Source organism: Myxine glutinosa, chromosome 4 (assembly GCF_964187855.1).
Source record: "Myxine glutinosa chromosome 4, kmMyxGlut1.1, whole genome shotgun sequence".
Classification (NCBI taxonomy): domain Eukaryota; kingdom Metazoa; phylum Chordata; class Myxini; order Myxiniformes; family Myxinidae; genus Myxine; species Myxine glutinosa.
The window spans coordinates 184,281,156-184,306,526 of NC_136264.1; the positions used below are offsets into that span (position 1 = coordinate 184,281,156).

Genomic DNA, 25,371 nt, shown 5'->3' on the forward strand with positions numbered 1-25,371 from the left:
TGTGTAAGGAAAGTTACGAGGAGCATGGAAACGGCTGAATGTGTGAGCAAGGAACGGGCTGCGGGGTGTAAGCGTCCAGGTGAAGCATCGACGGTAACCGGTTTAGAGGTTAGAGCGACTTTTAGCCGAATCGGGCCCTCGGTGCGTGCTGGGCCTCGCTTTGAACGGCCGCGTCCGTGCTCCACTAGGCGGAGCGGGCAGCCCGATAGAAAGGGTCTTCATGGCGACCACTTTTTGTTGAGGCAGTCCGGCAGGTCGAGATCGGGACATTGGATGGCTCCACGCCGAGATGGTGCGTGGGATCTCGGCCCGGGTAAGCCCCCGTCCCTGCACCGAGTGCCGGACGCATCCAGCCGCTGGCACAGAACAACCCGCATTCATGGCTTGGCTTTACGAAGCCGGGCTTTGGACAGGAATTGGCGCACCGAGAGGCATTAGTGAGTAGACGGGTGATGAGGTTAGTGTTTTGGCCCCAAAATTAGAGAAAAACAAAATTTGATGATTGGCAAGGGATTGGCAGTAGTGATTGGCAGATGATGGGTAGTGATTGGCAAATTTTTAATTTGTTGAAATTTGATGTGCAAAATTGGTAGTGAGCGATGGGCCCGGTGGGTAAGGGTGGCATCCCTGCCACCCTTCCCATAGGGTGGGGCAAATGCGCTATAGTTTATGGGGTTGATGGCAGTGAAAACTAGCCCGGGTGGGTTTGGTTATATTGTAGGGATCTAGCGAAGATGACATTAGGTAACGTTAAGGTTAGTTAGTGACTGATACCTGTAGTGGGGACGCAGATAGATTAGTATGGATGATAATGACGTGGGAGCGCAATAGTTTAAAGGGACGACTGGGAAGCGCAAGTTTCAGAGGGGAGTAGTTAGCTGAGATGATGCCGTGTGTGTGAAAATTGAACAGGCGTGATTGCACAGGTGTGCAACTGGACAGGTGTGTGTGAGTAGTGAGTGTTGTGGATCAGCGCGAATGCGCTTGGGGAGAGAAGGGTGCAGGTGGCACCAGGTGTGAGAGCACAGGTGTGCAAGTACAGGTGTGTGGAATACATGGAGTAAGTGGTACGGAGTGGTGTGCATGGTGCGAAGGTGTGGATGGGGGAAGAGTGGACCCCTTTCACGAGTACCCGGGGTGGGTAGTGTAAGTGTTAGGTAGAGGGTATAGGTAAATTGTGGTTGGATATTGGCATTTGTGGTGCGGTTGCAGAATGGTATTGTGGATGGGTGCATTAGTGTTGTGGAAATGGCTGGGTGTGTAGCCTGTTAGTGTGTGTAGTTGGTTGGGCACTCCACCACTGTGAGGATGTCGGCCAGGTGAGGCCGCAGGTGGGCTCTGGGAGCCGGTAGTTGTGAGTGGGTGCCTGAGGATCCCGGGTGTGGATAGGGCAGCCCAGTGCCAGAGAGGGCACCGAGTGGGGAGAGCGCCAGAGGGCCTTCCCCAGGTAGTTAGGTTAGGGTAAGGAGCAGGTAAGCTCGGAGGCAACTGCAGTGGTGGGGGTGTGCAGGTGGGTAGACCCGCTGGGAGAGGTACACGTCGCGGCCCAGAAATTGTGCGAGGGCACCGGGAGATGAATCGGGGGAGTGAGACCCCAAATTGAAAAGCACCACAGTTTGGCCAATGGGAATTGGTTTTTAGAACCCATAGTGTAAGAGGGCCAATGGTTTGGCAGGAGAAAGACCCCGGGTAATGTAAAGTTGTTAAAGTCATTTAGGAAATAGTTAGGATTGATGAACCTGTCGCACCATACGCAGCCACTTACCTGAGGTGATGATGATGACTCCACACCTGTGTTTTCTTTGTTCTGTGTGCAGGAAATGAGAATTGCTGTGTGGATTGGTGAGACGCATCACGACGTGGATGAGACATTGGGGTGATTCCATCTCTCCCTCCCTAGGAGGGACTGATGATGAATTGGTGATAGCAAATTATGATGTTGAGTTGGAGATGGCAAATTTTGATGAGAGTTGAAAATGGCAAATTTGATTGGTTAGGAGGGAGAGAAGACGAATTTGGTTTATGGGAGGAACGGGGAAGACAGTAGGGACATTTGTTGATTGGTAAAGTAGATGTTTATGGGTAGTGTTGTGTTTTGTGGATGCAGTAAGGGGTAAGGGAGGGGCCATGTAGGTTACCTGGTGGGGGGGGGGGCGTGCGGTAGGAACGTACCTGTCTCACCTGGTTCCCATGTGCCCCCAGTGTGCATCACCTTGTATTGCGTGCACTTTTGCGCCCTTACCACCTTACTCACTTGTCTGCTTCTTTTGTCTCCCACCTCCGAGGATCTGGCTTTGGGGCAGAGAGAGAGGAGAGAGAGGTGCTGTCTCCGCAGTTGTGGGCCTGCACTTTCGCTGCTTGCTGCCTGGATCGATACACCATATGGACCGCAATTTTGGTGGCCACCCACAATGGCCCGCAGTCTTTTGCGGCCAAGCACCACCCATTGATGGACCTCTGGGTCAACGTGGCACCTATGCCAAACAGGTGAACCACTTATAGTTGGCCCCCTGACGGCCACAATAAAGAAATGGACGCGGTTGGCGCCTTTCTTTATTTTTTTGAAAGAGGCAAGAAGGCCAAGTGCACCACACGAAGAGCAAGAGACACCTGCAGGGTTAGGGGTTGTTGTTTTTATTTTAATGAACAATGGTGACTGCACCGATTGGTGCTTGGGGTGGTGCTTTTGGTGCTTGGAAGGGGTGCTCTGCACATTATTAAAGGCCGTAAGGCCACAGAGCACTCGTGGGTTGGTGTATCGATGCTGGCATGCGTGCTCTCTCTATGCATAACATCTGCATGTGTTCCTCAAAGAACAGGTCCTGGATCGTAGTTTAAATATCAGTGTTGTGTAAATAATGCTCCCTACCGGCTGTATGTTTAGTTTGCGAATTCTTTCCGCGATTCGGTTATCCTGTGGGTGTGTTTCTGTGAGGAGAAGGGTGCAACGTCGCAGGGGGACATATTTACTCATTTGTGAATATCTGTAAAACTGTCGCACTCAGTGTAGAGTTAATAGTAGAGGGAACTACATCTGAGTGCCACACTAAAATAGGTAAACATTTATCGGGTCGGGACGCCCCGAGGGTAGAGAAGGGTGCAATGTTGCGGATATGGGATTTGGCCTCCATGTCCGCTTGTAAATATTCCCCTATTTCCCCAATACTCCCCAACTATCCCCAATCCCCCATTCCCTAGTCCCATTGTCTGTAAACAACACTCTGTAGAACCGACCTTCCCCTTTTTCCCCCATTAAATGTCGTGCCCAGGTCCACCGCATCTCACGTAGACAACTTTCGGACATCTTGCTAGTTATTCTTAGTCTATGTCAGTTAAGGACTCGTTTCCATTAATTCTGACTCTTCGTTGCACCAGAATGTGATTATATGGCACCAGTAGTGAGTTTAGGACCTTCCCATACCTCCTCCCATCTTCTTCCCCAAACAACAACAACTACAACAACAACTACAACAACTACAACAACGGCGCGCGCGGGGAGTGTGCGTCCTCACTCCGGCTCGGTTAGCCGCCATTACCCATGTGCGCCGACGGGGTTACCACGAAGGGGCTGCCTGTCGGCCCCTCGTCAAGGGCGGAGCCGGTAACCCCCCGCACCCAATGAGAAGCAACGGGCCGATTCCATCTGGGGCGGAGCTAACGAGCCGAGGGCGTGTTACTCCCCGCCGGAGATACGCAGCGACTTACCGGATGTGAAGTCAGATGCGCCTGAACCACGGAGAGCAAAGGACGCCACCCCCAGCGCGACGATACCTCCCCGCATCTTTGGACCGGACCGGGTCGATTCTGTCCTTGAGCCAAGAGTGCACCTTGAGCCATCGACTGCCCGCTTTCCTTGCCATCAATCCCCGTGTGAGTCAGTTTTGTCCTGTTTATCTGTGGTCTGTCGGGAACTAAGATAAGTGTGTCTAAGTGCCTATCTTTCTATGCTGTCCCTCTCATTCCTGTAATCTAACCTTCCGCCATATTATAACCTCCTCCGGAGGTCTTGAGAACCGTATCCCTGGTGTCGTGTCATTTTAACCCAGCCGTTGTGTCCTTTTCCTCAATTGATTTAGCGTAGCGCGACTCGGCAACGTTCGAGTATAATCGGGTAACTTGTGCGGACACGGCGGCCATTCCGCTCGGCCCACCATAACATCAAAGTCGTGTCTGTAACAATATATATATACACACACACACACATATACACTTATATACAGGCAATCCTGAGGTTACGAATGAGTTCCGTTTTTAAGTCTCTCTGTAAGTCGAATTTGTATGTAAGTCGGAACAGTTACGTACGGTTCACATCTAGTGTCAATTAGTCAAATGTTTGTCTTAGTTTATCGTACGGTATATATTTTACCTAAAACATCTATAGGTATAATAAACATGAAAGAAACATTTCTTAAACTGTTTAGATAGAAAAGAAAAGATAATGATTAAAGGTTAACACTTACTCTCGTTCCAATTGATGTCTTGAAAACCTTGAAACAATCATACCTTGATGATCCTTGATCATACCTTGATCATACATTGAATCCGAGATGATGGGCCTGGTGTGGGAGAGGATGGACCTGGTGCTGGAGAGGATGGACCTGGTGCTGGTCAATTTTCTTAAAGTAAACATCAAGGGTGGCTTGAACAGAGCTTTTCTCATATTTTTCTTGTCCACTGCTCCTCTTATTATATACTTTGTGTGTCTGTTTGATTTTTTACTACTATAATTCAGCTTTTCCTCGCGGTCGTCGACGATTGACTACTATAATTCAGCTCAGCTTTTAATTGTGAAATGGGCCCAGCTCGGCCGAAGCGGCCTCGCCCGGCCTTGCCACCGAGCCTATAACCTTCCCGGGGCCCGTCCCAACATTTTTTGTATTAGAGGTTTCCTCCTATCTTTCACCGTTCAGGAGATTAGCTTGCGCAGACAAACAAACAAACAAACAAAAACTTTCTTTTATAATATAGAGAGATGACATGTATTGTTCATGTCCCGGGGGGGGGGGGGGGAGGCGGTGTAGGGGGCTTCTAGCTGAGCTCCAGCAAAGACCTTTTCCTCCACCAAATTGTTTACACACACAACCAATGATAATACATTGAAGAGTAACATATTTAGGTTATAACAAATCTCCAGCGTTTTGGTCAATTCCATGGCTGCTTTGCGCTGTGGAGTGCGATGCCACTGGTTAAAACACACACAAACCCACATCGTGCTACCGAATTCCCAGTGGGCACGTTTGGTGCATAAACCATCCTAAATCCATTCGGCTCAGTGTGGCCTGTGCACGACGAAAAAAGAGCAGGACAATTTTTTTTTGTGATTTCCTGCAATTTGTACACCCATTGCTTTGCTTTCTACGCGAGCCGTAAGTGTGGGCAGATTTTAAAACCAAGACATTGCAGGATACCATGGATGTGGTTCAACCTCGCTTCATGTGATCTCAAATGTTCAAGTATGACAGGCGTCTGTCTTTATGCACGTTATCCTTGGCTGGGTATCAATCGCTATCCACAGTGAAGATAGAAACAAAAAAGCAAAAAAGAAAATCAAAAAAAATCAGATGAACTTTTTTCTTCTAAGAAGAGCATTCTTTGTAGATATTCATCGTTTATTCACCGCAGCTAAATGGACCTGCAGGCAGTGAGGCTAAAATGTGACTGCCTTCGGTTCATTTCCTTTGGATTTGGTGTTTTCCAACAGATTTGGTCATTTAAGCGAGTTGGTGCTCTCCACATAATGACTCGCTCCATCCCAATCATCTATCTTCGCTACCTTTCATCTTCACTACCTTTCAAACCCAATAACCTCCAGGGCATGAAACACCCTGTCACACAATGGTTTACCTCCTCCAACCGTTTTCCCTGATGGATGCAGAGTTTGCAAAATAAACTGTCTTGGAAAACATCTCAACATCTGGACTCTGGATTTTGAATCCTCAATTTGTGAGTTTTCCATCTGATTGGACCGTGAAAGATCATTTCGCAGGTTCAATGGCCGTGACCATTATTGACACACATGCTGTGGTGTGGACTGTGGAGCCTCCTCCACTCTTGAGTAGCCGCATCCTTGGAAACCCCTGAAGCCCTTTATCAAAAGGCGAACCTTTCTTTTTGAGGCACACGATCCGGACACGAATCGCTTTATGAGAGACAATGATTTACAGCACACACTATTTCTAGGCCAAAAGCAAGTCTGTTTCCAATTTACAGGCTGAAAAAAACATGGGATGCCTGGAAAACCAAGACTTTTTTTTATTATGTTACATACACAAAGTTTTGATGCACAAGGAACTTTTGTGCAGAAGAAGGACAATCGGCTCGTCATGCCTGCGCTGCACTAACCCCAGTATCATCGCCCATCCACACGTAAGTTATCTACAAGCCCTGCCAACATCCCCATGCCCCTCTGCCTCCAATGCATCCTGGTACCTATCTAAAACCCTCAGCTGCCACTACCTTTCTGGGGAGGCCATTCCATGCATTAACCACTCTCCGACTGAAAATCCCCTGCCTTAAAACTGTCCTAACTCTCATCTTTTTAAGCCGCAAACTCTGGCCCCCTCATCCTAACACTGTCCACTCTGCTGGGAAAATTCCACATCACCTATCTTGTCTACCCCCTTCATTACAGAGTCAACACGACAGTACCTCTTTTCATTTATCATTTATCCCTCTACAAATACAAACTAAAACCCTATTAGGGTTTTTAACAAACTAAAACTAAACCTATCCGTTCCTTAATTACAGTCTCCAACACCTTCCCCACAACTGAAGTCGAGCTAACAGGTCTATTGCTCCACAATTATTCTCTGGAACCTCTCTTAAATAATACTGTTGTGCATGGCTACAATGTTGGTGTTGGCTTAGTGTAGCCTGGTGTTGGCTTAGCGGTTAGGGTGCCGGCTTGGGATCCTAGGATCCTGGGTTCGAATCCCAGTCAATCGCTAAATTAACACCAGCGGGGTTGACTCAGCCTGTTCATCCTTCCGAGGTCGGTAAATTGACCACCAGCTTGCTGGGATGAATGATCCTGGTGTGTAAACCGATTTAGAATAGGTACACCGTATCCCCGCGCATTGGTAAGCGGCGACTAAGGGTTGGTGTCAGGAAGGGCATCCGGCCATAAAACATTGCCTCAAACAGGGAACCATGATTGTCATGGGGCCCGCAAGGCTAACCCCCGCTCTCGTGGGGAAAATGGCCTTAAAACGATCATTCATTCATGGCTACAATACTGGGTACACTTTTACACAGATGAAATAAAATGCCCTCAATTATAAAAATGAACTGAATTAAAAGACACCTCTGGTTTTATGTTGTAGCAAATAGTCTTGAGGACCTGCAAAAACCTGATTTTCACATTATATCATGCACTTAGATTTGCGATGGTTGAGTAAACAAGACAAAAATGGCATATTTTCGAAATAAAATGTTACATTCTCACAATGTCAATTTTTATTTAATTGTCTTTAAATAAAAATATGCATTGATGATTAAAATTCTAATTAAATGAAATGTTTGATGTCTAGTATGTCTCCTGGTGTTGTTTTTTTACATTTACTAAAATTCCTTGAAATGTGCAATGCGTGGCAAAATAAGTGATTCGTGCATAACGCTTGGTGTCGACCAAATTCACAATAATTTTGATATGTTTCATTTTCAAATCACGAAGAACTCGTGAAATGAACTAGATGTGTAGGTTAAGAATTACCTGAAGAAGAATGCCCTTGATGCTTATTCAATCGATCAATGAGAAAGTTAATTTTTTTCAAGATAATCTTGTCGTATTTTTTCCGTGTCCGTCCCGTTATGCACGAATCACATCCCAGCAAAAGTGAAAAGAACCCGCATCGCTCCAAACTTGATTATGTGTAACGTGGGTCCCGTTTGTTGTGATGGCAAAGCAGTCATTCGCTGGCAGACAACCACTCAGTTACAGATGACTTCAGAACTTGTTTTGTGTCCGTGTCCTCGGGTGCTGCGTTATGCACGAATCCAGCGTGCGAAGTGCACTGTCGTTTTCATTTTGGTGAAAACGAACCATGTAGCAGGTCTGATGCTTCAAACTCGGATACACCAATATATACAGAACAATATAATACAGCATACTTACTGTTTCCTGAAACTTTATTTTTCCACTCAGATGTAACAATTGGTGTACCCAGTATTGTAGCCATACACTGTTACATTTGCTACTCTCCAATTGTCTGTTACGTCTCCTGATTCCAACGAGCTGGCAGAGATATTCACAAACACTGCGTTAATCGGCTCTGCCACCTCCCGCAATACGCTAGGATGCATATTATCCGGCCCTGGAGTTTTATCATACCTCAAATATTCGAGCTGTTTCTTCACTTCCTCTACTCCAACTTGGATCTCTTCTAAAAGCCCTTGCTCACCCCCAGATAGATACCCTTCACTGATGGAAGTTCCTCTGACTGTTCCTGTGTAAATGTAGAAACAAAAAAAAAACTATTTAAAAAGACTGCCATCTCACCCTCACCAAGGAGTTTGAATAGGGTGGACAAGAAGGAAACTATCAGGAAGGAAAACTGGAAATTTGGAAGGAAGAGGTATTGGGTGGGTTTAAAGAGGGTACAAAAGGTCATGGTTTTGAAATGGAGATGATGTGAGATGGTGGTGAACAGCTGTCCTGAAGACCTGGAGGGAAAATTAGATTGAAGAGAATGTGGATGTTGATTCCACAGGTGGGAAAAAGAGGAACAAATGAGTGGAGGTGAGCAGTCATCCTGGATTTAGGTAGTTTCATCGGAACAGCGTTGATGGTGGACAGTGTGTGCCCTGCAGAAACCTGGGTGGGGGGGGGGGGGGGGGGGGAGAAGGGGGGTATGGGGTTGGGGGTTGATGCACAGAAAAGGCTGAGGGTGCAAGACCAGAAAGGAGGGCGTAGAAGATAGAGAGACAATCATCCTGTCTGCAATGGAGAAGGAATAGTCCCATAGACTCAGTTTCATAGCAGGAGATTCCAATAATCTTGAAGGCCTTGGTTTCCATTGTGTCACACTAAGCAAGATGTGAGGCAGGGAAGCCAGCCCAGATGGAAGAGCAGTACTCCATCAAGCTGTGGATGAATGCCTTGTCGGTGGATAGGAGTTCAGGTGTGCAAAGGAAGGATTTTGTACGGCAAAGGATGCCCAGACGGCGGCTAGCTTTGGACGCCAACTTTGGAATGTAGTTTGCCCAAAAAGGATCGTGGCTGATAGTGAGACCCAGAAGTTTGAATGACTGAACTCCCTCAAGAGGATTGTTAAGAAAGTAGATAGGAGGGTTTGCCAGATTTGTCCTTTAGGAGCAAGAGTGGGAGATTTGTCAGGATTGAAAGACATATTCCAAGTGTTTGACCAGCTTGTCATTTAAAAAAATATCTGACGAGAGGCAAGACGCTGCAACCTGCCTGTCTGAAGGATGAGGGATGTCACGGCACTTGGTGGAGTCATCAGCAAGTAGATAAAGGGGATTTTCCAGAAAGTCAGAGAGATCATTGATGAAGACCCCAAAAAGCATGGGGCCCAGAACACTACCTTGGGGCACTCCAGCCTTGATGTTAAAAGGATTCCGTTCAGAGCTACACATTGACTACGAGAGTAGAGGAAGTCAACAAGCCATGTGTGGAGTTAGTTTTGGATACCATGGGTAGAGAGTTCAAAGAGTAAGGCAAGATGTCCAGAGAGACAGCCCTGATCTCATGCACTCTACCAAGGGTGGGATTCAGTGCAGATTTCTGTAGTACAATGATGGATGTGAACCAGTGGTTGGAGGGTGGTGTGGAAGTAAGGGATTTGGGTTTGTGAATATGTGAGCATCCCTGCATGGTCATAATGAGTGTGTGTGGTCAGAAGGCAGGGTGCAATGGCTGGAGAGCAGCATGACATCGTTGCTGTAAGTGAGATGTGGTTTCGTGAGCAATCCAACTGGAGGACAGGAATTCACGGCTGGGTTTACTGTTGTGATAGGAAAGAGAAAAGGGGAGGACGTGTGGCAATCTGAGTGAAACACAATATTGTATCAAGAGAAAGGCGTGAGATGAAGAAGGGAATTGATGGAGAAGATTCTGTGTGGATAGAGATTAGAGATTGGAAGAATAGTAAGATACTTGTAGGATACTTTTATAGGGCTCCTGGAGTGAGATAAAAGCAGGAAAGATGGATATGGAAATTCGGAAGAGCAGGTTATAAGGGAAGAGTTTTGATTAGGGTGAGATTGTAACTTACCTGGGATAGATTGGGTCCAGAAACAGGAAAAGGGCAGAACAGATAAGGATTTCCTAGATGTAGTCCAGGATTGCTTTTAAATCCAGTTTGTACAAAAGCCCATGAAGGGGAGTCCTGTGTCGGATCTCTTTTTGAGTAAGGATCCCAATATGGTGGAGGAGTTGGAGGTCGAGAGCATCTGGGGTCCAGCAACCGTAAGCGCAATTCTGTTGTTGAGATTGAAGTTTGGGATCATGGCGTAAGGTTATAGGATTTTAGAAGGACAAACTTTGAGGGTATGAGAAGTGATTTGAGAGCTTTAGAATAGATAAAGTTTGTGAGTGGTGATCTGCATCGGAGAAATGGGTAACCTTCAAGGAGCAAATGTGTAGGATGCAGAATAGCTATTTTCCAGTGAGGTGTAAAGGTAGAGCCAGAAAGAGACGAGGGCGATTGAGCTTGGAGGTACTCGTATAATTAGAGCTTGAGCTTGAGAGGTACTAGGCTTGGAGGTACTTGTATAATTAGAGCTTGAGCTTGAGAGGTACTAGGCTTGGAGGTACTAGTATAATTAGAGCTTGAGCTTGAGAGGTACTAGGCTTGGAGGTACGAGCATAATTAGAGCTTGAGCTTGAGAGGTACTAGGCTTGGAGGTACTAGTATAATTAGAGCTTGAGCTTGAGAGGTACTAGGCTTGGAGGTACGAGTATAATTAGAGCTTGAGCTTGAGAGGTACTAGGCTTGGAGGTACTAGTATAATTAGAGCTTGAGCTTGAGAGGTACTAGGCTTGGAGGTACGAGTATAATTAGAGCTTGAGCTTGAGAGGTACTAGGCTTGGAGGTACTAGTATATAGTATAATTGAGCTTGGAGGTACCAGTATAATTATATTAGAGCTTGAGCTTGAGAGGTACTAGGCTTGGAGGTACTAGTATAATTAGAGCTTGAGCTTGAGAGGTACTAGGCTTGGAGGTTCGAGTATAATTAGAGTTTGAGCTTGAGAGGTACTAGGCTTGGAGGTACTAGTATAATTAGAGCTTGAGCTTGAGAGGTACTAGTATAATTAGAGTTTGAGCTTGAGAGGTACTAGGCTTGGAGGTACTAGTATAATTAGAGTTTGAGCTTGAGAGGTACTAGGCTTGGAGGTTCGAGTATAATTAGAGTTTGAGCTTGAGAGGTACTAGGCTTGGAGGTACTAGTATATAGTATAATTGAGCTTGGAGGTACCAGTATAATTATATTAGAGCTTGAGCTTGAGAGGTACTAGACTTGGAGGTACTAGTATAATTAGAGTTTGAGCTTGAGAGGTACTAGGCTTGGAGGTTCGAGTATAATTAGAGTTTGAGCTTGAGAGGTACTAGGCTTGGAGGTACTAGTATAATTAGAGCTTGAGCTTGAGAGGTACTAGTATAATTAGAGTTTGAGCTTGAGAGGTACTAGGCTTGGAGGTACTAGTATAATTAGAGCTTTAGCTTGAGAGGTACTAGGCTTGGAGGTACGAGTATAATTAGAGCTTGAGCTTGAGAGGTACTAGACTTGGAGGTACTAGTATATAGTATAATTGAGCTTGGAGGTACCAGTATAATTATATTAGAGCTTGAGCTTGAGAGGTACTAGACTTGGAGGTACTAGTATAATTAGACATAAACAGAAGGTATTCATTAAATAAAACACAACAGGAGGCGAGTAAATAAAATAACTACCTGCTTAACTACAGACCAACAAATCTTACTTTCAATTATCCAATCATCAACAAGGACATGGAATCCATCGTCAGAATTGACATGAAATGTTTCCTTTTCTGCAGCAACCTCATCGCAGATCACCAATTTGGATTCAGACCAGGTCACTCCACCTTGGACATTCTTCTTCTACACACCCAACAATGCATGGAGGCCCTCAATGTCAGACATGGTATAAAACTATGGTACATGAGAGTTGTACTCTCATATACCATACTTTGTTACAGGTCTAGCTACAGTAGTCCGCAGGAGAATAACTATAGTAAAGAGATGCTACTTTTTGCCTTGGGCCCCTGAAAAAAAAATCACTTCATACCCTGAATTTTTTCATGTTTTCCCAAAATCTCATCTTCAAGATTCAAAACAGGCCTTCCACCACATTGTCCCCCCCCCACCCCCCCACCCCCTGCCACATGCATCATCACCAATGTTTCCAACAAACAATCTGACAAAATACCATCCAAAATTCCATCAATACCCCCAACCCCTCCCATCTAAAACAACACAAAACTCTATTTTTCATCTCCTTTTGACAAAATGGAGAGTCCACATATTCAATACCCTCATCCCCGAGGCCAAGTATTTAATGCCCTCATCCCTCTTGTCACCGTTCCCTCCCCATCCGATGCCCACAACCACGCACGCACGCACCACCACCCCCATCATCCACATTTCCCTCCTTGTGCATATTCTTGCTCATTCTGCTTCGGGACTCTTTTCATAGTTACCTATGGGAAAGGGGGAATGGGTGGGGGAGAGGAGGGTATGGAATATGGAGGATGGCTGGGGAGCAGTTTAGCAAGGAAAGGATGTAACGCAGAGATCGGAGGAAAGGAAAGGAGAATGTATGTATATATGACATGATTGAGTGGTTAAATTGGGGGAAGTGGACGTCAGCCATTTTGTTTAGTGCACTCTGTAGATTGTCACTTACAGATGTGACATTGCATAATAAAAACAGGGTTCAGGGTTGCATTGTTGTGGTCACAGAAATCGAGGGCTTTAAGGAAGATATAAATATGTAACAAGAAAAAGAAAATCTCAAAGACATCATACTGTCAGATATTCTGGAATAGGATGAGGCTTCTAAATGGGGGAACAATTTCTTACACATTTAACAAGAATATTTTCTTTCTGATTTCAGAGCAACGCTCATCACTCCCCTGAAGAGTTCCTTCACAAGACGATCGATTGATTCTCCCGAGATACACTACCCAACCCTCGACCGGTCGCTTGGACGTCCCTTCTCCCTGGAGACATGGCCCTTCTGTCCCACTCCTGGCTGTTGCTGCTGCCACTTTTGATGGGAACAGGAAAAGGGAACCCGCAGGAGGATGCCAGCTCTAACAAGAAGGAAGTCAAGGTGCTTATAGAGTTTAGTGATTTATTCATGTATTCATCGGGCAAAGCATGTGGAGGAGTAGGTCCTATAGTGCTTGAAGGACATAACATGAAAGGGGAGCAAAAATGGTACGAGGAAGCGTCCACTAAAAAGTTGTGATGTCGGATCTTGTACACATAACCGTACTCCTTGTGGTCACAATCTGGTTTTCTGAAGTGCCTTTCTGCATGAAACATGAATATGCCGTTGAATTATTATTATTGTCATGATGATTAATCAATAGCAGGTATACCACAGAAATTCCACATCATGTAAAATGTGACCACGTCATCAACGACTCCCCCCTCCCCCCCTCCCAACCATAAGTCCTCAGCCCCAAGGCTTCAATCGTTTCCCCACTTCAAGTCCTCAACGCCCTCCCCCACCACAAATCTTCAACATCCTCCCCCCACCCAAGTCCTTAACAACATCCTTACCCCACCCAAAGTCCTCAACGCCCTCCCACACCCCGACCCCTCAACCCACCCAAAGTCCTCAACGTCCTCCCCCACTCTAAGTCCTCAACATCCTCACCCCACCCAAAGTCCTCAACGCCCTCCCACACCCCGACCCCTCAACATCCTCACCCCACCCAAAGTCCTCAACGCCCTCCCACACCCAAAGCCCTCAACATCCTCACCCCACCCAAAGTCCTCAACGCCCTCCCTCCACCCAAAGTCCTCAATGCCCTCCCACCACCCCAAGTCCTCACCCACCCCAAGTCCTCAACATCCTCACCCCACCCAAAGTCCTCAATGTCCTCCCTCCACCCCAAGTCCTCAACGCCCTCCCTCCACCCCAAGTCCTCAACGCCCTCCCTCCACCCCAAGTCCTCAACGCCCTCCCTCCACCCCAAGTCCTCACTCACCCCAAGTCCTCAACATCCTCACCCCACCCAAAGTCCTCAATGTCCTCCCTCCACCCCAAGTCCTCAACGCCCTCCCTCCACCCCAAGTCCTCAACGCCCTCCCTCCACCCCAAGTCCTCAACGCCCTCCCTCCACCCCAAGTCCTCAACACCCTCCCTCCACCCAAAGTCCTCAACGCCCTCCCTCCACCCCAAGTCCTCAACGCCCTCCCTCCACCCCAAATACTCAACGCCCTCCCTCCACCCCAAGGCCTCAACGCCCTCCGTCCACCCCAAGTCCTCAACGCCCTCCCTCCACCCCAAGTCCTCAACGCCCTCCCTCCACCCCAAGTCATCAATGCCCTCACGCCACTCCAAGTCCTCAACGCTCTCCCCCCACCCCAAGGCCTCAACATTGTCCCCCCACCTCAAGTCCTCAGCATCTTCCTCCCACCACAAATCCTCAACATTCTCCCCCCACCTCGTAGTCATCAGCGCCCTCCCCCCTGCACACCCCAAAGCTTTAACGCCCCTCTCCCAACTCTCCGTCCTCCCCTCCTCTTTTCTTCCGTTCTTGAAAACGAGAGGGCAATCTTACCTCATTACATATTATTTCTTCATTACCTCATTGAAATAGTGGAATATTTAACTTTCTTTTCCCTCCCCTATCCACCTTATTATTATGTCATCACCAACTTCATGGAAACTCATGGAAACCACAACAACATGGATCCTTCATGTCATGGTTTATTACATTCGAAACGACCTACAATTCACAATCTCGCGTGATATGTGGAAATTCTTGGAAATTCCATGGGATTGCCAATCTCTTGTGATTGTGAGTAGCCTGATTGTGTCATAAATGATCCTAAATTAATTATCTTCATGATGTATATTTATTATATACGCAATAAAACAACATTAGATTTAAATAAAAACGAAACAACGTTTCATTCACAATCTCGTGAGATGCTGGAATCTTGCGATATGTGACGAGGGACAGACAGACAGCTTATTCATTTGTACACAGGATACATTTGGCCAATATTGAGCTGTTTGGCCTGCAGGTTCGAATCCCAGCTCCAGCTGTTCTGGTAATGTGCAGGAGGGGTGCCACATTCTGGAGCATCCCTGCGTGGTGACAAATTATGCCGTGTCACACGAATCGAGAAGCGAAGGTCATTTTGTGACAATATGCAGGAAATGTTTTGGCTCTCAGAAAGATTGATGGCCCCATGATGTATGATGTACACACTCTCAACAAGCCGCCCCCTCTCCTTCTCTGCATCCAGTGTCGCTCTCCAGCGAATGAGGTGAAATCATAATTGGTTTCTCATTTACACATTTACTTGGTTGAATTTCATTTGTTTCCCATCATAATGCCTTGGCGCAACGTGGATGGTTTTTAAAACGTCCTTGGGGGGGGGGAGAGGGAAGGCAAAACAAGACAAACGGTTGTGACGTGGTCGAGAAAATATCGCCATTGTATGGCGGGCGTGTCTCTGCTTGTTTGTGTATGTACATTTCATCGGATGATTTGTCTTGAAGCTGATTGGCAAGACCATTTTTTTCTTTTGTATACAAGATCGAGGCTCGTGTAAGAGCTAACATTGATCACAAAAAAAAACAAGGAAAAAACGGACACACAAAACATACAATAAAGGGAGCGGACAAGATGGGGAGAGAGACATGGGCAGGCAGGTGGGGGGGGGGGGGGGGGGGAGACATAAAACATGTGTACACTGCTCGGACTTCCAGGAAAGAAGTCGGTATTTCAAAAAAGTGGATCTGGGCTGAATTAACGGGGGTAGAAAAGATCAAGGTTTTGGATGGGGGAAGATAAGAGATGGTGGTGAACAGCTGTTTTAAAGACCTGGAGGGTGGAGTGGGATTGAAGAGAGTGAGGGACTTTGTTCCAGAGGCGGGAGAAAAGAGGAATGACAGAGTGAAGGTGAGCAGAGAGTCTTGGTTTTGGCAATTTCATCAGAACAGGGTTGCTGGCAGCTCTTGTGCGACCTGTAGGAATATTTGGGGGACAGAGCACAGAGAGAGCTGGGGGAGCAAGGCCGGAGAGGAGTCGGTAAAAGACAGAAAGACCACCAACCTGCCTGCGGTGAGTAAGTGAAAGGTCCTCACAATCAGCTTCATCGTGGGAGATTCCAATGATTCTGAATGCTTTGGTTTCAACAGCATGAAGACGAGCTAGGTGTGAGGCAGGAGCACCAGCCCAGAGGGGAGAGCAGTATTCCATTGAGCTGCGGATGAAATCCTTGTATGTGGCGAGGAGCTCAGGTGTGCTAAGGAAGGATTTCGTACAACGGAGGATGCCCAGTCGGCGACTGGCTTTGGTGTCCAGCTTGGAAATGTGGTTTTCCCAGGAAAAATCATGGCATATAGTGAGATCCAAAAGCTTGAGTGACAGAAGTTCTTGGAGAGGATTGTTGAGAAAGTAGATGGGAGGGTTGTCCAGTCGGTCTTTTCGGAGAGACATAGTAAGAGCGTGAGATTTGTCAGGATTGAAAGACATGTTCCACTTGTTTGACCAGTTTGTGATTTTGTCCAGGTCTGCAGAGAGTGAGGAGGCTGCAGACTGCCGATCTGAGGGATAAGGAATGGAGCGGCAGAGAGTGGAGTCATCAGCAAAGAGATAGAGAGGATTTTCCAGAGAGTCGGAGAGATAATAATATTGATGAAGACCAGAAAAAGCACAGGGCCCAGAACACTGCCTTGGGGAACTCCAGCCAGAACAGGCAGGGGCGATGAGAGAAATCCATTCAGGGCCACACGTTGACTACGACTAGAGAGGAAATCCGTCAGCCATGCGTGGAGATTTCCATGGATACCATAGGAGGAGAGTTTGGTGAGCAGAGCGGGGTGCCAGAACGTATCGAAGGCACGTGATATGTCAAGGGAGACAGCTCTAATTTCCTGTTTGGCATTGAGGACCTCCATCCATTTTGAGACAGCAGAAGCAGCATGTCCAGAGTAGAGTGACGTGGTCTGAAACCAAATTGATGATCAGAGATAAAGCCATTGGAGAAGAGGAAAGATTTCATTTCCGAAGCAATGATGGATTCCATGACTTTACTGATAATTGGGAGAAGGCCGATTGGTCTGTTGTGGCAAGTGTTACGTGCTCCTCCCCGACCCCCTGGTCAGGGAGGAGCATGAAGCGGGAGTATGTCAAGTACCTCCGAGTACTTGACAAGGTCAAGTACATCCGAGCCCCGAGAGGAGTCACGGCAGAAAAATGTGTTATTCTGTATGTCAAAGATCAATGGAGAAGCTACCCCAATTGTTACTCACAAACAAATATTGTATTAAGATCACACAAGAATAACAGTACAGCAATAATTGTATTCAAAAGTACAATCAATATGTCCTATGATGGTACCATCAGTTTTGTAATATATAACTCACTGTGCTCCAAGTGAGTGAAACAAGAACATCCCCAATGTCTCTTATTCCCGGCTTCAAGACAAAGTTGCTTTGCTCCAGCGATCGCCAGAACGATGTCCAATCGAGACCAGAATCCCGTTCGGATGGCAAGAACAGTCCTGCTGCCAAAGCGGGGCAAAGGCGCCCTCAAGGCGAATGGGAAATCCAAAGGCGCCCTTCAGGCGACGGAGAGATCACACCCTCGGGTATGGAAGTTCCACAGCTCACAGTCGGCGACACACAGACTTTCCACTCAAAAGCCACGTCACACACACACACCCCAGATCGACGTCTGAAGGCGGTGAAAATGGTCGAAACGAGACGAAACCGTGAGCGAAGCGCAAGTCCTGCGCGAGTCAAAATGGCCGACGGCCCAGTCTCGTGGTGCAACGGCACGACGTTGATTCTCTCCTGAATCGATCGCAAAACCTGACACGCAGGTTTATCTGTCACAGCGATAACCACTCTGTCGCAGGAATCCCTTTCCTGGGAAACCCAAAAGTTCACTCGTGACTGTTGCTCGCCAACGTTCGCTCCAGACCGCAAGTAGCTCGGCTCCTTCTTGTCCAACTAACTCGCTCCTCCTTCTTTTCTCCCTCTTCTCCCTCTTCGTCGTCCGGTTCCCGATCCGGTTTCCTGTTTCTTTTAACATTAACTTTTTTACCTTTTGAAAACAGTTCATGAACAATAAACCTTTTGAAAACAATAATAGTATATGGAATCAGAAATATTTACAGTGGATGAAAACCACCACAACGGAAGTGACGAATCCGTAACACAAGGATCTGTTTTTGCACCTTTTTTGTGTAAAGCATTTTCACCCCTAAGAAGCGTATTCGTACCTTCAGGAGGATGCAAATCGATATGGTCGTGTCGTCAGCCAATCCACGCCATTGCAGATGGAACAGCCGTTTTGATGTTGGCGCCAAAATTTGATGTGCTCCGCAATGCACCGCCTCTGCTGGCACAGCACCACAAAGGCAGGTTTGAATCCGCCTGATTTAACAGGAGAGCACAATCGATGATTTCCTATGACGACAACGACCATCATCGAGTAATGACCGATGAGTACGGGTATGACGTCATAATGCCCGATGGTACTTTTTAGCCTCAACGCGCGTGGGATATAGGTGTTGCGTCATCATTATGCTGCTTTTTGATTCCCAGGCGTTCACGCCGAAATTGCACCAAATATGCAGGACGGTCCGCTACGCTTTCATTTACAGGGAATCACGGGGTCACAAAGCGAAACGAGTGTGCGGGGCATGCACACCCACTCCCTGCCGACCATAAAGGAAGCAATATTCGAAAAGTGTTCTCGAATTCTATGAGTAAAATCATTCCATCGGCATGGTGCGGCGAGCACATAATTGTATGCGGCATGGTGTGATCACACGAGGATGCTGTGCCAAGAGGAATTTGATTTTGGAGCAGAATGGATGCTCGTTTCGTCAGCTTATGTAAAGAGAATGGGCTGATGATAAGGGATCCAATTCCATGGAAATAGTCAAATAGTCTGGACATTATTGATTTAAAAATGGAAACAACCATTATAATGTTTTACTTCGACGTCACAGTCCTCACAAACACACAAATGTGTTTGCTTTGTAGATATGTATTTGGCCTGAATTGGTATGCATCAGTGTAGCCACCTGTAATCATGGTTGCCTGAGGGGTCATCTATATACTCCATATACGCACAAAATGTGCCTTTGTTTGTTTGTACACGTGTGGATGTATGTGTATGTACATGGGTGTATGTGTGTATATGTATACAGCATCTATGTGTGTGTATATATACATACATATACACTGTAAATATATATATATATATATGTATATATATATATATATATATTTGTATATGATGTGCTGACGACCCAAAGTGAAATTAAGACATGCTGAAAGAATGCTGATGCAGGACAATGCCTTTTTGCACCCCCTCACGGTGACGCATTTGCATTTGCTTTTATAGAATCGGTGCAAATGAAATGGTGAAAATGTCGGCTATGTTTGTTGAGGTGCCAAAACAGGCAATGAGAGGTGATGTCAATTGTCAGAGATTTCTTTAAATGCCCTTTCTTCTCATTTGCAATCACCCTGAAAAAGAACGGGTGTGGATGATTACCGGAGGATTGTCTATTTTTTATTATTACACCCTGACATCACTCTTGGCAAAGCAGATTTCATTGTGGAGCTCCGGAATTGCCTCAATTTTGTCGGTGGATGCAACATATTGTTGACCTCCGATTGGAAAACATTAAAATAGAGTGTGATAACTTGGTATGGAACTAGAGTAATGGCCATTGAAAATATTTACACCTTGACTTAAGTATACTAGGCTACTAGCAATGAACTAGCAATGAAAATCCCAAACTTTTGTGATTCATTACTGGTAATCTCGGCTACCACCAGGCGGCGCTATACGATACAAATTTACATCGAGAGAACTGGGGTTCCCCCTCCCACCCAGAATGTTCAGAACTGTGATTTTTATTTTTTATTTTTTTTATCTGATTAAAACCTTCCCATGCACACCAACAGTACAACCACCATTTGAAAACTCATTCCATCAAGCTATTTAAAAATTCATACAAGTCACGTAGGCAAAGAAACCCACTAACACAGGCATTTCTTGACTTATCATGGATTACCTTGGTGCTGCATGTGTAGGGATGGCAGGGAAAACATGTTTGCCCATTCAAATATGTACAAATTGATACGCTTAAAATCTGGTGTGGAGTGAAGTCATTTAAAAGCATTTAAAATCCATACCGTTTACATTTTCTAAATGTAGTTTGATAACTTGGCATGGAACCCGTGTCGTGGTCATGGAAAAGATGGACATCTTAGCTTTTGCCTGTGATGTGTGAAGAACATCCTCAAGCATGTGATTGTAGATGCACCATCTCGCACTGACTTATGGAAAGGCTAAAGTCGAGGTCCTTTTACTCACTGCTAAATTAGTAACAGAGAGTATAGGCCTACTAGCAGGGTGTTTCAAAAGTGCGCAATCATAGGGATATTTATTTATCACCGATAAAAAGACCATCAAAAATTACGGGTTGGAACACTTTATTCGAAGGTGCAGCCTCGTGAGTGTGACAAAGTCTAAAGCCTCGGCCTAGTGTCAATTATGCTTACATCTGTTTTTACTTATTGGACATCATATGGATGTAAATGAACCCCCGTTTTACTCTGTGTGTGTTGCACATCACGTGCAGCAAATTTCACCTCCCTGCACCTTGTACTTATTGTTATTTAAAAACAAGACCGAAGGTCTAACAGCGGTGAAGTTAGGCTTGTTTGATACTTTAGTTGAAGAAGATAGTATGACCTGGGTGGGGGTACCAGTTAGCAAATAATATAAGTATTAAATTATTTTGCATTGAGACACCGGTTTATTATAGGTTTCGAGTCAACAATGAACCAACCATACACCGCTTCAATGTAGAAACTTTGCAATAACGATAAAGGGATTGCAGTGTTGCGATTATATTTACTATATTATTAGTATTGTCGTGTGTCTACCCAGTAGTGAACACCGCAGGGTGACAGATCACCAAACGGGCTTTAACTCCGAGGTGTTCAATCCAATGGCTGACCTTCTTTATACACACGGGGAAGTGGGGGGCCTGGGGGGAGGGGGGCTAGGCCAGTGAGGAGTCAGTAGAATACATAAAGACCACCAACCTGCCTGCGGTGAGTGAGTGAAAGCCCCTCGGAGTTAGCTTCATCGCCGGAGATTCCAATGATTCTGAAAGCTTTGGTTTCAACAACCGAGCTAGGTGTGAGGCAGGAGCACCGGCCCAGAGGGGGGAACAGTATTCCATTGAGCTGCGGATGAAAGCCTTGTATGTGGTGAGGAGCTCAGGTGTGCCAATGAAGGACTTCGCACGATGGAGGATGCGCAGTCGGCGACTGGCATTGGAGGCCAGCTTGGAAATGTGGTTTTCCCAGGAAAGATCATGGCAGATTGAGACCCAAGAGCTTGAGTGACAGATCTTCTTGGAGAAGATTGTTGAGAAAGTAGATGGGAGGGTTGTCCAGAGGGTGTGTTTGCAAGCCGCCATCTACAATTCCAATAGAAGAGACATAATTACTCTTTTATGGAAAATGTTTTTGGAGTTTTTTTTTTTTTCCTCAAAGATAGGTCGTAGTGAACACACATTCGTGTTAAAAGATTGACCGTTAAAATCCACCATCATGAAGGGGGACAGACATCGGTACAAACACACAAACTGACTGTGTTTTATATGGTAGATATCAATTGCTCAAATTGCGAGCTACTGACATGTATACATACTAATTTTTGTATGTCGGTTCATTTGAACATTTCTTAACATTGACACTGATTTTAGCACATTCGCTTCTGATTTGATAATTTCTAATTTAATTATTTATTTATCTCATGGTATAAACCGCTAATTTCAGGTGGCCCCAAAGAAAATGTCAAGCGGCGTTGAATGTGGACGTCGTGGGAGCCATTACATCGGTCCACGACATCCTATCCAATTCAAAGGCATCCTCTCAAATAAATAAAATAAATTCATTAAAAATATTTACCATGATTCTGGACGTTTCAAACACCATTTATAGTGCGGCTCAGAACATGTTAGAATAACAGCATCTCGAGATGGTGCATCATATGGGGCATGGCTTGAAAATCTTCATTGTTGGCCCGACCTGGTCCCGTTCTTTCTTCCTGAAAACAAATGATTTTGAAGATGAAGATTTTGAATCAATAATACTCATCCGATGCAACCGGAATTTTAACAATTCATACTATTCCATGCTTCCCAGATCGGCAAACATTTTGACCTTGAAGATTTATGTCCATATGTGAAAATTTGGATTAAAAAGTCATTCCAGGTGTTTCATCCACCCGATTGTAACCCCACCCAATCCACTTTTACCATTTCAAAAGATATAATCATGCAGACACCATATAATGAATTCTTGAAATACAAATGAAAACAATCGAAGTAAACAATCAATGGAAACGACATGGGACCCATGTAATTATGTTTTCCTGTTTTTAAGGAGGGCTACTAATCTCATGGTACGATGAATATTTAATACAAGCATTTCTAAGTGTTATTATATTGATATATACAGAGTCCTTTACTTGAAGGTCATCGATTCACTCAGTCGATCTAAATCGTTACGTTTCAAATCAAAGTTGGTCCCAATCTGCCAAAATAAGAACTCAATTTAAAATCGAGTCTCACTCCTGTACTTAAGTCCTAATCATCATAAATCAAAAGTGTATAAATAAATAAATAAATATGAATGAATGAATGATCGTTTTAAGGCCATTTTCCCTGCTAGAGCAGGGGTTTTCCCCATGAGGTTTGCATGAGGTTCCCTGTTTGAGGCAATGTTTTTATGGCCGGATGCCCTTCCTGGTCGCCAACCCTTGGTCGCCTCTTACAATGCGCAGGGATACGGTGTACCTATTCTAAACCAGGGTACACACCGGGATTATTCATCCCAGCAAGCTGGTACTCAATTTGCCGACCTCGGAAGGATGACAGGCTGAGTCAACCCCCCTGGTGTTAATTCAGCGATCAACCGGGATTCGAACCCAGGATCCTAGGATTCCAAGCCAGCACCCTAACCGCTAAGCCAACACCAGACATATATATTTATATATATAAAAATAATATATATATATATATATATATATATATATATATATATATATATATATATATATATATATATATATATATATATATATATATATATATATATATATATATATATATATATATATATATATATATATATATATATATATATATAATAAATAAATAAAAAACAAATAAATAAAAATGAAAATAATAAATAAAATATAAAATAAATAAATAAATGTATAAAATCAAAAGTGTATAAATATATATATGATAAAATAAATAAATAATAAAATTAAAATGAAAAGAATAAATAAAATATAAAATAAATAAATAAATGTATAAAATCAAAAGTCTATATATATATATGTATATAATTATATATATATATATATATATATATATATATATACATACATATATAAAATAAAATAAATAAATAATAAAATGAAAATGAAAATAATAAATAAAATATAAAATAAATAAATAAATGTATAAAATCAAAAGTGTATCAAATCAAAAGTAAAAAAACAAAACAATTAATACAATAAAATAAATAAAATAATAAGTATAATAATTAATAATGATACAATAATAATAATAATAATAATAAAATTAATGAATAATAATTATTTTAAAACAAAATAAATAAAAATTAAAACAATTAATAAATATGTATAAAATGAAAAGTGTATCAAATCAAAAGTGATTTCTTGTTCTTCTCCATGTCCCACAAAATGCCGAAGTTCAGTAAGAATTGATTGTTGTGCTCCACATTATATTCTACAGGGAAATGATACTAAATGTAGATGATGACGACTTGGTACTGTCTGGCAATACACAAAACGGTTTCCGAAGCATAATTCGCAACAATCATAATTCGCAACAAAGATACAATACAATTGATCTGTTGTAGTCCTGGGAATGCAGTGTTTTGACTTGCATCACCTACATGATGGACGTACGTATGGTATAACTGTGTTTTCCATCGTGAAAAATAGCCTCGAGGGAAGGAAGACGTGATTGGGTTACTAGAGCCACACTACTTTGCTGGAATCAAGATGCTGCTGAACCATTGCAAAGGAAGGGGAGGGAAGGAGTGTGTGTGTGTGTGTGTGTGTGTGTGTGTGTGTGTGTGTGTGTGTGTGTGTGTGTGTGTGTGTGTGTGTGTTAGACAGTAGAACTGTTAAAATGGAAAACAGGCCAAATTCATGTACCATGGTCTATGCGGAGCATCAATTGTGCCCAAGCAGTTTCTTGGCTATGACAGCAATCCCAAACGAATTGCCACCCCAACACAGGAAGTCAGGGCAGCAATTTGCAATTTGTTCAGAGTGCCGCTAAACTAATGCTGGCAGACGGGAAGCCAGGTGGTTAGGGATGGCACACGTCGATGAACCACCCTGCCTGTGAAACACCGGAATGACAGGTAATAGCTGGGTCGGGATTCAAACCCAGGCTAGACAGCACCTAAAAGGCCAAATAAATCAAAGAAAGGCACTTTACAGGAATTATCCGTTTCGTCTCCAATGTGTCATTAGCATGCGAGATGTGTTTTTCAAAAGCACCAAGACATACAAGATGGGACATGAGGATTCAAGTGTACACAAGCAAGATATACTCTCTGACATCAGATACGAAAGCTCGGTTGCTCTAGTAGCTGTTGAGGTGTCTCAAGAGAGGGTGCATTTGTTATTGGATAAACATTTGATGCCTTAGGACCAACTCGGGTCACTGAGGCCGAGAACCTCTCACTTCAACGTTACTTTACTTGATAATAAAGTTGTCAAGAGAAATTAACAGAAAGGTTGATTTAAAAACCCATCAAATCTTAAATCCACCTGGTCCAGTTAAATCCACCTTGTCCAATCCACCTTGTCACGAATGGATGTTTGTGAAAAAGAACAAATTGAAGCCCACACTGTTGTTGGGAATTCAGAGGAAGCCATCTGCCGGTGACATGGAGGACCCACTTTAGCCACGAGTGAAGGGTTTGACATTGAGGGCTTCCAAGGTGCAACCAGCAGAATTGTCGGGAGGGATCGCACCGACATCGTTGAGTTTTTTGGGATTCGTCCGTTGTTCATTTTAGAGAAATGCAATGACGTGGCACGGATC

General features: G+C 44.5%; 1 protein-coding gene across 2 annotated transcripts in view; it reads left to right on the forward strand.

Annotated features, from left to right (window-relative positions):
• Positions 1-25,371, forward strand: part of GRM3 (glutamate metabotropic receptor 3) — a 129,897-nt gene that overhangs the window by 38,947 nt on the left and 65,579 nt on the right. For both annotated transcript variants that reach the window (XM_068114102.2, XM_068114103.2), the window contains exon 2: positions 13,097-13,315. In XM_068114102.2, the coding sequence (XP_067970203.2) occupies positions 13,211-13,315 (105 nt within the window). In that variant the 5' untranslated portion in view covers positions 13,097-13,210. The remainder of the gene's footprint in view (positions 1-13,096; positions 13,316-25,371) is intronic.